This window comes from Pezoporus flaviventris, unplaced genomic scaffold (genome assembly GCF_033815535.1).
Source record: "Pezoporus flaviventris isolate CSIRO_AGI_PZ_B2104156 unplaced genomic scaffold, CSIRO_AGI_Pfla_v1 ptg000006l, whole genome shotgun sequence".
Classification (NCBI taxonomy): Eukaryota; Metazoa; Chordata; class Aves; order Psittaciformes; family Psittacidae; genus Pezoporus; species Pezoporus flaviventris.
This window is the reverse complement of record NW_026892554.1, coordinates 503,393-515,910: the sequence shown is the minus strand read 5'-3', so window position 1 is coordinate 515,910 and position 12,518 is coordinate 503,393. Positions and strand designations below refer to the sequence as shown.

Genomic DNA, 12,518 nt, shown 5'->3' with positions numbered 1-12,518 from the left:
TGTCCATCAGCAGAGCCTTCCTCGCCATCCCAGCAGGCTTGTGGGAGTGCCCCCAGGCGCTGGGCCTCACCTCTCCCCGGGGGGAGAAGCAGTGGTGGGGGTCCAGGGGGAGCGGTAGGGCCCTTTACGGACCTGGCCTTCCCCTGGAGCTCCTGTAGCCCTAGGACCTGTACCCTGCTGGTGCCTGAGCACTGCTGGAGCAGAGGGGAGCTGCGGTGGGACAGGGACGAGGCTTTGGTCCCTGTGCACAGGAGGGGGCAGCTTGGCCAACCCCCAGGGTGAGCTCTGCACTGCCTCCCCTGGGCTGGGGACAGCACGGACCTGGGCCCAGCACAGCCGTGGGGCCTGGTTGCACCTTTGCTAAGGAAGCTCTGTGCAGATGTGTCTGTCCCTGATCATGACTAATTTGCACCTTGTTATCACTACAGTCCCCCACTCACTGTTATTTATTCTCCAGGTTCTGTCTCCTTGCTCTGTAACTGTATATACTGTTCATTGGAATAATAAATGTGTGTGTGTATGTGTGTGTGTGGCTGGGGGGGAGCGGTGGGCTCAGGGTTAAGCTGGGGCCATCCTTTGGACACAGCACAAACACCACCACAGCCATTCTATAAAAGCAGATGTAATAAATACCTCCAGCCCAGCCTGGGCTTGGCTTCAGCCCCTGTGCACCTGCAGCCCCGCTTCAGGCTCCGAGTTCAGCTCCTGGGGGACTGAGTCCGTGCAGGTCCGGTCCTGGGAGGCTGATGGCAGAGTGGGGCCAGGGCTGGTTCCAGCAGCAGTGGGGTCCTCACCGCAGGCAGCCGGGGTGCTGGAGGGGGCCGGGGGCTCCCGCACGCAGACATAGGTGGTCCAGGGCCCGCACACCACTGCCTCCGCCCGCAGCCCCTCGGTCACCAGGTGCTCGACGCGCCGGGGCCGGTCGGAGCTGGCCTCGTCCCCGTGTCCCAGCTGCCCGTATTTACCTGCAGACAGCAGTGGGGCCATGTGTGGCCCTGGGGCCTCTGCCCCTGAGGGTGCTTGGGGTAGGGAATGTGAGAGCATCCCGTACAAGTGGCTCTGGGAGGGAGCACAAGTGCTCTGCTCTGAAACCTCGTGGCAATGAAATCCCAGACTGGTTGGAAGGGACCTCAAAGCTCCTCCAGCTCCAACCCCTGCCACGGGCAGGGACCCCTTCCACTGGAGCAGCTTGCTCCAAGCCCCTGTGTCCAACCTGGCCTTGAGCACTGCCAGGGATGGGGCAGCCACAGCTTCTCTGGGCACCCTGTGCCAGCGCCTCAGCACCCTCCCAGGGAAGAGCTTCTGCCTAAGAGCTCAGCTCAGTCTCCCCTCGGGCAGGTTAAAGCCATTCCCCTTGGCCTGTCCCTACATCCCTTGTCCCAAGCCCCTCTCCAGCTTTCCTGCAGCCCCTTCAGGCACTGGAGCTGCTCTCAGGTCTCCCCTTCAGGAGCCTTCTCCAGGCTGCCCCAGCCCAGCTCTCTCAGCCTGGCTCCAGAGCAGAGCTGCTCCAGCCCTCGCAGCAGCTCCGTGGCCTCCTCTGGCCTTGCTCCAACAGCTCCACGTCCTCCTTATGCCCATTTAAGAACCAAGAGCAGTCAATGGTAGGGAAGCACAAAACAAAAGCTGGTCCGGGGGGGTTTTACCGTCCCAGAGGCATCGCTTACCCCAGCCCCAGGTGTAGAGCTCGCCGCCTCCTGCAGCCAGGACAGTGACCGTCACCCGGTGCCCGCAGCACGGGACCCGCAGCCCCCCTGCCCCGGCACTCACGTGTGACAGCGGCTGTGTGCCGGGACCCGCAGCTGACCTCGCTGACCTCGGCCTCCTGCGGCAGGTCCAGCAGCGCCGGCAGTGCCTGGATGGAGATGAACGTGGCGGGCTCGGCCGCCGGCTGCTCCTGGCACGGGCTCAGCGCCGCAGCCCCTGCAAGTGCCGACCTTCAGCTGGCGCCGCAGCCCGCACCCAGCACCACCCTCGGCAGCACCCTCACCTGCTCCCGCGTCCTCGCCCTGTGCCCGCTCCTCAGCCAACGCCTTGCAGGGCAGAGCCAACTGCCCCGACTCGTTCCAGCCCCACATGTAGAGGTCTCCTGCCTCTGCGGGGAGGGGGGAGCAGTCAGGCTCAGCCCTGAGCGCCCCTCTGCTGCTCAGGGGCTCCCACACCGGGGCCCTGCAGGCCGCAGCCCCTCACCGCTGACGCTGGCCGAATGCCACCCGCCCGCTGCCACGGCCCCCATGGGCACCCCGGCCAGCGCCTCCACCAGCCGCGGCTGCGCCTCCGACTCCAGCGTCCCGTGCCCGAGCTGCCCGTGCCTGCGGGAACACACGGACACAGACAGGACCCACCCCCCCCACAGCCCTCAGCTCCCGGCCCCACCGTGAGCCCACGGTCCTGAACCCTGCTGCCGCCGGCCCCGGTCCCCTGGGGCCCCCATCGTGGCCATATCCCAATGGGGCTGGTGGGGGCTCACGGCCCCTGCTTGCAGCACCGTGCCTGAGACAGGTCTGCACTGCTGTACCGCTGCTGCGGCCAACGGCACTGCTCTGAACTGGTAAATGTGCTCACGAGGAGGTCTCTCCATCACTGAGCTCATCCGGGCTGTGCTGAGCCAGTGACCGGCAGCGCGGTGTCCCCATAGCGCAAGCTGCACGCCGGGACTGGGATGGGACACTGTGCCTGCAGCTCCTGGCACCGGGCAGGCTGGTGCTGCCCAGCACAAGGATCAGCATCCTGAGAGCCCAGTTACAGACTGGGCTGGTGGTGAGCAAGGGGGACAGAACACACCAGGGGCTTCAGTTGTCAGAGCTGCTCCCAGAGCAGAAAGAGCTGGATGCGGCTGTGAAAGTAAAATAAACAGCTCAGCCCCATTCAGCACACGAATGTGGCCCTGGGGAGCGTCAGTGGCAGGACAGGATGCCAAAACCCTGCTGATGCCATGATGCTGGAAAGGCTTCTCCCTTTGCTTCATGGGAATGGCAAAGATGCACCGGGCTGGACCTCCTGGCATGGCTGAGACCCACAGCCAGCAGGCAGCAAAGGGCTGGCAGCAGAGGGGAAGGGGTTCCAGGCGCTCCCTGACTGAAAAGGGAAAGGGACTATGAAGGCTTGAGCAGGGCCAGCCAACGGCTGTTACCAAGGGGCTGTTACCCAGAGGGGCTGTTACTGAGGAGCTGTTACTGAGGAGCTGTTACCCAGAGGTGCTGTTACCCAGAGGGGCTGTTACTGAGGGGCTGTTACACGGCATCGGGACATGTGAGAGGATTCTCAGCCTTGCCAAATAAGCAAAGCTTAACCACGGCATTCAGCTTTTCAAAACAATCCTAGAATACCCGCTCACAAGTGTGGAATCCTTTCCTCTGAAGGGAAAGCAGGAAGGAGACAACGCAGTGTCCGCAACTGCAACAGCCGCTGCTTTAAACTGAGCATGATGTTTGCCATGAGGAGCTGCAGGCCAAGCCCCAGTCACCAAAAACCAGGGAATGGGGAGCAAACGCTCCCGAGCCAGTGGGGAACACCACGGGAGGGTGACGGGCAGCTCTGCTGCCTGCAACCGCCTGTTGGGGGTTAGGGGGGATGTGTGGGTTCTGTGTATTCCACAAGTAGCAAAGAAAGCATGTTCCACCCTGTGAATGTGAACAGCTAACAGATCCTGTCACCCACTGTGACACAGCGTTCCTGCCCACAGCACGGGCAGGAAGCAGCACCGTGCTGGCAAATGCACACCCACAGCTCGGCCTCGGGGCAACGGCAGCAGCAGGAATCGCTGGATAGAGGGGCAGGATGGGCTGGAGCCATGCCCTCCTCTGCTGGGAAAACAGTGGACATGGGGCCACATGTGCAGACACAGCCCCCAAACTGTTCACCGCATCCAAGTGCAACTGGGGGCAAGTGGAACGGGTTGGACGCTTTTCCCAAGGGGTTTACTCCCCTCCTGTGGGGCTGTAGCAGAGGAACCCTGCACTGAAGTGTTGACAAACAGCACCAACCTCCATTGCAGAAACAAACAGTTGGGGTTTTTGTGGAGCAGGAAGAGAGGGATCATAGAACCACACAACCCCAGCCTGCTTTGGGTTGGAAGGGACCTTAAAGCTCCTCCAGCTCCAACCCCTGCCACGGGCAGGGACCCCTTCCACTGGAGCAGCTTGCTCCAAGCCCCTGTGTCCAACCTGGCCTTGAGCACTGCCAGGGATGGGGCAGCCACAGCTTCTCTGGGCACCCTGTGCCAGCGCCTCAGCACCCTCACAGGGAAGAGCTTCTGCCTAAGAGCTCATCTCAGTCTCCCCTCGGGCAGGTTAAAGCCATTCCCCTTGGCCTGTCCCTACAGGCCCTTGTCCCAGGCCCCTCTCCAGGTTTCTTGTAGCCCCTTTAGGAGCTGAGCCCTGCGCTGTGAAGGATGAGGTGAGGCACAGATGCAGTTCCTGGCCATCCTTTGCCCCTGGGAAGGAGATGTTTGTGCTGAGCTGATGGACCAACAACCTCAGCTGGGCACCCAGTGAAGGTGAAGCAACCCCACAGCACCCAGAGAACCTGAGACTAGAAGAGAGGCAGGCCCAGGAAAGTGCATTATAGAATAAAAACCTGGGGGCTGCAAGTGAGCTGCAAACTGCACATCACTGTGTGACAGGCTGATGGGGCAGACCCCAAACCTCCAGCTGTGTTACACTCGGTACCACACCCCATAAGGAGAATACCTGCCACCACCCTGCATGTACAGTGCCGGGCAGTGCAGGAGCAGCGCTGCAAGACCAGGTAGAAGGGTTATGTGCCCGGCAGCAAAACCGGGACAAACAACGAACAGCAAGCACCTGGGACAACACACCAGTCCCTCCATCATGCTACTGGCCTAAAGACATGGTGTGAGAGAGCCGAAATGGGGAGACAGGCTTGAGCCCCAGTATTGGGACACAGCTGCACCCCCATCTTCATCCCTGAGGCACCCACGCCCCATCCCTAGCACCGAGGACAGACCTGCAAACTCACCCTCAGTGCAGGAGGGAGGGAAGTGCTGTAACTCAACAGCAGTTGTATGTAACTGAAATGACTTCAAAGTTATTAATCCTAGCTCAGTAATTATGTGTAGCACCAGGGACAGCAATAGGACCACAAAGCCACGAGTGATGTTCGCTCCTCAGTTACACTACTGGTCGTGTCAGCACTTTACTGGATTATTTTAGCCCCTTGATGAGTCCACACTACAGAAACCTGAACCCGTTTGTCTTGTGCCTACAGCTACTGGCGGCTCAGACCCTGAGGTGAGTGACCCCAACACCAACATCCTCTCACCTGCACCCCCACAGTCCTTCCTGTAAGCCCCCCATCATCCCTGTTGCACCTCCCCATCATGGGGTAATGCACTCAGCATCCATCCCCACATGCATCCCTGCCCCAGCTTTCCCCCAGCCCCTACGTCCTTAACCTCAGACCCACGTACCACGTACCTTTTGCCTGTGCTGCCTCCCTTCTCCTGCACCCCCATATCCCCCCTGCACTCTCGTATTCCACCTGCACCTCCATATCCCTCCCTGCATCCCCATAGCCCCCCCGCACCCCCCCATCCCTCGCACGGTTCCCACAGGGTGGAAGCCGCCCCCCGCACCCTCCCGCGCTCACCTGCCGCCGCCCCACGCGTGGAGCTCCCCGCTGGCACCCAGCACCAGGACGTGCTCGCTGCCGAGCGCCAGCCGCCGGGCGCGCAGCCCCGCGGGCAAGGCGCTGTAGAACGGCGGCCGCGGCGTCGCGAAGCCCCCGGGCAGCAGCGGCAGCGGGTGCCAGGGGGGGCCCCGCGGCAGGGCCCGGCTCCAGGAGGGCGCCCGGAGCCCCGCACCCCTCCGCCAGGCCCGCGCCGCCGTCGCGCCCCGCAGCACCAGGTGGGTCTCGGAGGGCAGCGCCTCGCACCAGCCCCGCAGCCGCCGCCGCCGCCCCGCGCTCCGCACCTCCAGCCCCGCGCCTGCGGGACCGGGACGTCAGGGGGAACCGGGGCCGGGGAACGGGGTCAGCCCGGGGGAGTGGGAGCAGAACCTCGGGGGACCGGAGCGGGGGGACCGGAGAGGGGGGCATCCCGGGGTATCAGCGGTACTGGGGAGAAGGGAGCATCCCATAGGGCAGGAGGGCATCCCGGGGCTCGGGGGGGTAGAGCAGCATCCTCGGGGTACCGGGGCTGGGAGTGAGGACAGGGACATCCCGGACGGACTGGCGCCGCAGGGGGACGGGGGATCCGTCCCGTGCATCCGGCACCGCGGAGGCAACGGGGAACGGGAAACCCCGGGGAGCCGGCGCCATGGGAGGTGGAGGGTCCCTCCCGGGGGCCCAGGATCAGGACAGACCGAGGGGACCGGCACGGGGAGGAAGCGGGCGGGCCGGGGGCAGCACCGGGCGGGCGCTCACCGGTCTCCACGACCACGTAGCTCCAGGCGGGCCACACGCGGCGGATCCCCCCCGGGCCCGGCTCCAGCCGCCGCGGGCCAAGGCCCGGGCTCGGCTCCCCCGCAGCCTCCTCCGTGCTGAAACCGAAGACGAGCCACGAGCAGCGCGGAGCCGCCATTGCAGGAGTCGGGGGGGAGGCGGAGGTACCGGGGGGCGGTACCGGGAGGCGGCACCGGGGGCGGCGCGGCGGCGGAGGGAGGGACAGAGGCCGGGCCGTGGTCCAAGAGCAGCTTTAGTGCGGTGTCACCGGGCGGACCTGCCGCCGTGCCGGGCTCAGCCGCGCGGGGGCCCGCGCCTGGCCGGTCCTCCCGGTTAAGGCAGACGGTGGCAAAGGCGGCGGTGATCCCCATCGTCCTCCCCTCGCCCCGGGGCACCGGCCAGGTGCGGGACGCCCCGGAGCAGCGCGTGCGGCAGCGAGTGCGGGCAGCCCCGGGCATCAGGACTGCTCCGGGTTGGGCTTGATGAGGCCGTAAGCCACGGCCTGAGCCAGGCTCTCCTTGGCCGCCTGCGCCACGCGCGGCTTCTCCTTGTCCTTGGCCAGCACCGAGAGGATCTCCAGCACCTCGCTGGCCATGAGCTGCTCAGCCACCTCCCGCCCAGCCGCCACCATGTTCATCACCACCACGGCCCCGCGGTGCTGCAGCTCCACGCTGGTGCTCAGCAGCAGCGCCTGCAGGATCTCCAGCCAGTGCACTGTCTGCAGGGCGGCAGGAGCCCTCAGCACTGCCCCCCGCACCCCGCCAGTGCTCGGTCAGGCTCGGGGCAGGACAGGCTGTCCTGGCTCCCAGGGGAGGAAACATGGGTCACCGGTGCTCCCCGGGTCCCCCAGCCCACCGCGGGGCACTCACCACCTGGGGGATCCGCTTGCAGATGGGGGGGTGCAGGGCCGTCAGCATGGCCAGAGTTCCCGAGGCCGCCCGACGCAGCTTCTCGTCCTCCTCCCCGCTGTACAGCACCATCAGCTTCAGCCGGTCACTGTCCTCAGCCAGGAACAGCTCCTGCACCTGCGGAGGAGGAGGAGGGTGGGTGGGATGTGGGAGACCAGGAGCCCAGCGGACACCCGGCCCGGCCCTCACCTCCCTGCTCATGGCCATGTTGCACATGCATTCCGTTGCAGCCAGCCGGATCAGCTCGTGCTCCTCAAACATGTACCCCTCGATCATGGGCACAGCCTTCTCCTTCAGGATCTTCTGCCTGCAGCAGGGCAAGCGTGAGCGCTCCCGGCCCAGGGCAGCACACTGCCGGGATGGACAGGCCCCCGCCACCCCCTAGGCTCAGCCCAGCTCCACTGCCCCTACCGCAGCCTCTCGCTGATGCCAGCCAGGTTGGTCAATGCCATCAGCCCCTCGAAGTTCTCCAGGCCTGTGCGCTGAAGGTGCAGAAGACTCACCAGGGGCCGGACCACCTCATAGATCTGTGGAGAGCAGCGCAGGGCTCAAACCCTGAGCAAGGGACCGGGGCTGTGCCCGTGGAACTAGGGGTACCAGGGGGAGCCTTGAGCCCAGCCTGAGGGCACAGCTGCTCCCATGGTCAGGCCTAGGCCATCAGGACTTTGTGGGCAACACCAGGGTCTTCCACCTCCTGCTCCCCAGGGAAGGATAAAGCCATTCCAGCAGTTACGACAGTGCAGATCCCACCTTGGATCAACAGCCCTGGAGCTGCTGACCCCTTTCCCAGTGGGCTGAGCCAAAAGCCCAGGCCCACTGCTGCTCCCACATGAGCCCCTGCTGTGGCCCTGCTCCCACCGCCTGCCCACACAGGGCCCCTGCCCAGCAGCCCCAGCCCCAGCCCACACTCACCCGCTCTCCAGGGAAGGCCATCTCTGGGTTGGAGGTGATGGTGATCTTCGCCAGGGCCTGCGCTGCCTTGGTCTGCCCCACCTCGGTGCCCTCCAGGGACAGCGGGATGAGAGCCTGCAGGCAGAGGCAGAGCAGCAGTGCTGCAGCTGGTTCATCACGGCCCCAGCACGGTGCCCCCCGCTGCAGAGCCAGCCCTGCCCAGAGCCCACCACAGGCTGCAGCACAGCAGGGCTGACCCTCACCTTGCCTCCTCCCTGCGCAACCACACCGCCCCGGTCCTCCGCCTCCTCCACCAGCGCCAGGAACACTCTGGGGGCAGAGCGGGAGCAGCTGGAGCACCCAGACACCCGCAGCGGGCACAGGCTGCACCAGACCACAGACGTCCCCTTTCTTCTCCCAGGAGCTTGCATTGCCCACAGGCACAGGAGGCTGCAGCAGGACACCAGCAGCCTCTGGACCCAGCTCCCTCTCTGCCACCCCCCAGCTCGCCCATACCTGGAGATCAGCTCCCGGCAGGAGTTGGTGAGCGCCGGGTTCTCACTCTTCACCATGCAGGCCAGAGCCGACACCACCCCAGCCGTCAGCAGCTTCCGCACCCGGCGCTTCACAAAGTCAGGCTTGTCCTGGCCCAGAGGCAGGGTCAGCGCTCAGCTCGCTGCCACTCACCTGCTGCCATCCTCTGCGAGGTCCCCAGCCTCACCCCTGAAGGCCTCAGGGACACCCTGTCCCCCTCAGGATGCCGGGATCTGCCCCACTGCGTGCTCCCGAGACGCGCCGTGCCCTGCCCACCTTGGGGTGCTGCTCTGGGATGTGCTGCTTGGCATACTTGGCCAGCTCCAGCATCTGGGGGTCTGGCTCCTCATGGTCGTAGCTGTTGGTGCAGTTCACCAGGGTGGAGGCGACAGCGTAGAGCACGCTCCTGTCCTCCGACTGCAGGGGTAACAGGGCGCCCATCACACCCACGATGGAGAGGACAGGACAGGACAGGCCTCGAGCCCACCCAGCACCACACGCCGCTTCCACACTCCCCAGCCCCCGAGCGTGAGCCCCACCACCCCGGAGCACGTTTCCGCAGCGCAGGGAGCCCTCCGCAGCGCCGGCACGCACCTTGGCCAGCTGGAACATGGCCTGCATCGCCGCCTTGTCCTCCACAAACTCCTCCTTGACGTCGGCGTCGAAGGTGAGGTAGGCCAGGCCCTCCACAGCCCAGCGCCGTGTGCCCACGTCCATTGCCTCGTTGCAGAGCCACCTGCAAGGGGCCGTGAGCGCGGCTGCGGCCCCCCCGCCCCCCACTCCCTGCCCCCCTACTCACTTGCGGCACTGCTTGGCCAGCTTCAGCGTGGAGCCCTCGGCAAACTGCTTCATGCTGAAGTCGGTGCCTCCGGCAGAGCCCAGCTTGCAGAGCCCCTGCAGCCAGGAGCAGCGCCCGTGAGCCCCGCGGCACCGGGGGCACAGCGCTGCGGACCCAGGCCCTGCAGCCGCAGCCAGCAGCAGCCGCAGCCAGCAGCAGCCACGGGGTGCTCACCACCAGCGCCCGGATGCGGATGCTGTCCCTCTCGCTGTGCTTGTAGATTTCCTTGAGCAGGCTGACGCCGTTGGCGGTGATGAAGGAAGCGCGCTTGGCCTTGTCGGCAGCATGGATCAGCGCCTCCACCGCTACCAGCTGGTGGGCCTCGCGCACCGAGGCGCAGAGGGACAGGATGCCATCCATGATCCCCTCCAGCTCCAGCACCCTGTTCCCAGCGTCCGAGGGGCCCTGCAGCAGGCACGACACTGTCTGGATGGCCCGCAGCTTCCCCACCAGCTCCTGCCCCTCGAACCAGCTCCTGTGCAGCGAGAACACCGGGGGGGGGGGGGGTAAGGCTGATGCATCCCACTGCCTCCGGCCACACACAGCCCCAGCTGCTGAACCCAGCACAGCCGGTCACTGGTGGAACTTACAACCTGCTTTTACCACTGAGAGCAAAAACGTTTGGGGTAGGGGTGCTGCTGCATGCGACCAAGCCCCATTTGCCCCGGGGACGCCCAGGCTCACCTCACGTAGTCCTTGCACAAGTGGTGGAAGTTTTCCCTCTCAGCATCACATTTCAGGTCATCGTAAAGTTTGCTCAGCAGCACCGAGGCGCTCATCCGAGTGTTCTCCGTCACGGGCAGGCTGCCCGGGCTGCCACACACTGTGCTTCCCACCTCCAGGATCTTCTTCAGGCCTAGGAGAAGGCGAGGACACACACCTCAGCGCTGGCAGGCACCCCGAGGCAAAGGGGTGCGAAGCCTGGCGGGACGCTGCGGGCTCCTCTGCTCACCCTGGTCGATCACCCACAGGCTCATGCTGTTGTTGGTCTCCTTTGGTGACTTCCTGGGCACGACCTTGATGAGCAGGTTGAGGGCATTGTCCCGGCCGTGCGCAGAGGCCCCTTCCAGAGCTAGCAGCTCCAGGAGGTGCTTGATCAGCAGTTTCAGGTCCTTGGAGGAATCTTCCAGAAGAGACAGTGCCCAGCAGTGAGCACCCCCGGCACAGCCCTCACCCTACCATGGCAGGGCTGGCAGGAGATGCTGCCATGACCAAGGGCTCCCGAATTCCAGCTCAACCTCACATTAACCCTGGGCCAGAGCCCTGGCTCTGCAGCAGGCAGCACTCACCCAGCACCACCGCGTCCTCCTTGCCACGGAAGTCCTTCTGCAGCCCCTCCTTCAGGGAGTCGAACATCACGTGCAGAAGGTTGCAGGCAGCCAGGGAAACCTGCTCGTGCTCCACACCCAGCACCGCCGAGAGGCGAGGGGCCCCCAGCTCCGCCAGGATGGCTGTGGTCTGCAAGTACCAGCACAGGTGTCAGCTGGAGACCTGGGGGAAGCCATGGTGCTTCCCAGCACCTCACTGGGACAGTTCCAAGTTACAACAAGGCTCTCACAACCTCAGGCCTGGCAGGTGACAGCCCAGAGCTCCTGTGCTCGGCAGGGCTGGAGGCAGAGGCCAGTGACACTCCCCTGCCTGTCACACTCCGCAGCCTCCCCGGCACCCATTTCCCCTGTCACACACGAGAGCTGAGCTATGGTAGGACCTACCCGGGAGCGGTGCCCGGAGCACAGCCCCACCAGCGTGCGCAGGGCCGCCAGCATCAGGTCAGCCTTGGCCGTGTCGAGCAGCTGCGTCAGCAGCCGCACACCATCACTTTGGAAGATCTTCTCTGCTCCGGCCTCCTCTCGCGCCAGCACGATCAGGTTCTGCGCAGCCTGGGAAGAGAGAGTCGTGTCTGAAGGCAGCCACCCAACAGAGCATTCCCCAGGGAGCACGCTGTGATGGTGGGAAGCCCATCCTCAACCCAGCAGCATTCAGCCAACCCCTTCCTCCCCCCCCTCGCCTTTCAGCCAAGCCTCCGCTCCCCAGAGCTCAAACCTTTTGCTTCTTGTCCGCATCATTTTCTTCAAGATCCAGCAAGATCTGGAACATCTGCTCTACCTTTGAGTCCGTGCAGGACATGGTTTTCATCTGAGACAGAGCAGAAAGAGCAGTTCAGCCCTCACCGTCTCCCTCAGCCCACCCATCCATGGGGCAGCCCCCACGCTGCCTCCCCGCTCACCTTCTCATGCATGCTGCTGCCCAGGGCGCGCAGGGCCTCCTGGAAGGCCTTGTTCTTGGGCTCCAGGCTCAGGCACCGCTGCAGGTCACTGACAGCCTGGTCCAGGCGGCCCAGCTTCTGCAGCGCCTGGCTGCGGCGGAACAGCGCCTTCACGTCCCGGCCGTCCGCTTCGATGGCTGCAGGGAGAGGGGGGTCCTTCGCAAAGGCCCCGGGCTGCTCCTGCTCCCCAGTGCCCACGCAGGCAGTGCACAGGGGCCGGTCGCCTGCTAGCCACCACCGACAGTACCTTTAGACGCGTCAGCCTCCGCCTTGGCGTAGTCCTCCTGCAGAGACAGAGAATCAGCGAGAGGAAAATGCCCGATGCGCTGCCCGTGAGCCCTCGCTCAGTCTGGCCTGGTGTGGGCAGGGGCAGCACCCACGGCTTTACAGAGGAGAGCTGGGAAAGGATTGTGAATTTGGAAGATGGGAACAGAGTCCAGGGGACAGTGAGCCAGCCCAGCAGGACATCATATCCTTCCCCAGACACAACCCTCATGGGGTTCCCAAGTAGCCCTATGGCCCCCGACGGTTCTCAAGTGCTCCTGGTCCACTAGAGCCCCTGAAGTTCCTTGTGCTTCCCTCCTGCCTCAGAGACAGTCCCACAGTGGGAGATCAGAGATGCTGTGACTGTGGGCAGAGCAGCCCGGAGCACACACCCAGCACAGGCATGGACAGGAGCACC

The 12,518-nt window shown here is 64.8% G+C and overlaps 2 protein-coding genes across 3 annotated transcripts; both read right to left on the bottom strand.

The window, feature by feature from the left end:
- Nucleotides 1–606: 606 nt before the first annotated feature.
- Nucleotides 607–6,555, bottom strand: RCCD1 (RCC1 domain containing 1). The gene is made up of 7 exons (XM_061446485.1): nt 6,382–6,555; nt 5,608–5,944; nt 2,188–2,309; nt 1,988–2,092; nt 1,768–1,920; nt 1,665–1,694; nt 607–965 (listed from the first exon to the last, which is right to left on the bottom strand). The coding sequence occupies exons 1-7, from the start codon at nt 6,536–6,538 to the stop codon at nt 658–660; spliced, it is 1,212 nt and encodes a 403-aa protein (XP_061302469.1). The 5' UTR covers nt 6,539–6,555; the 3' UTR covers nt 607–657.
- A 260-nt stretch (nt 6,556–6,815) lies between these two features.
- UNC45A (unc-45 myosin chaperone A) lies at nt 6,816–12,450 on the bottom strand. 2 transcript variants are annotated; one of them, XM_061446475.1, is made up of 18 exons: nt 12,084–12,441; nt 11,798–11,973; nt 11,614–11,706; nt 11,283–11,450; nt 10,860–11,028; nt 10,523–10,693; nt 10,255–10,426; nt 9,745–10,045; nt 9,532–9,626; nt 9,327–9,468; nt 9,009–9,149; nt 8,715–8,842; nt 8,462–8,528; nt 8,220–8,333; nt 7,719–7,834; nt 7,497–7,614; nt 7,269–7,424; nt 6,816–7,117 (listed from the first exon to the last, which is right to left on the bottom strand). In XM_061446475.1, exons 2-18 carry the CDS (start codon nt 11,807–11,809, stop codon nt 6,857–6,859), a joined length of 2,424 nt encoding a protein of 807 aa, XP_061302459.1. In that variant the 5' UTR covers nt 11,810–11,973; nt 12,084–12,441; the 3' UTR covers nt 6,816–6,856. The 2 variants fall into 2 exon arrangements, 1 of the variants encoding a protein (XP_061302459.1); XR_009742093.1 differs by having other exon boundaries at nt 6,987–7,117; nt 7,269–7,428; nt 7,505–7,614; nt 12,084–12,450.
- Nucleotides 12,451–12,518: the final 68 nt, after the last annotated feature.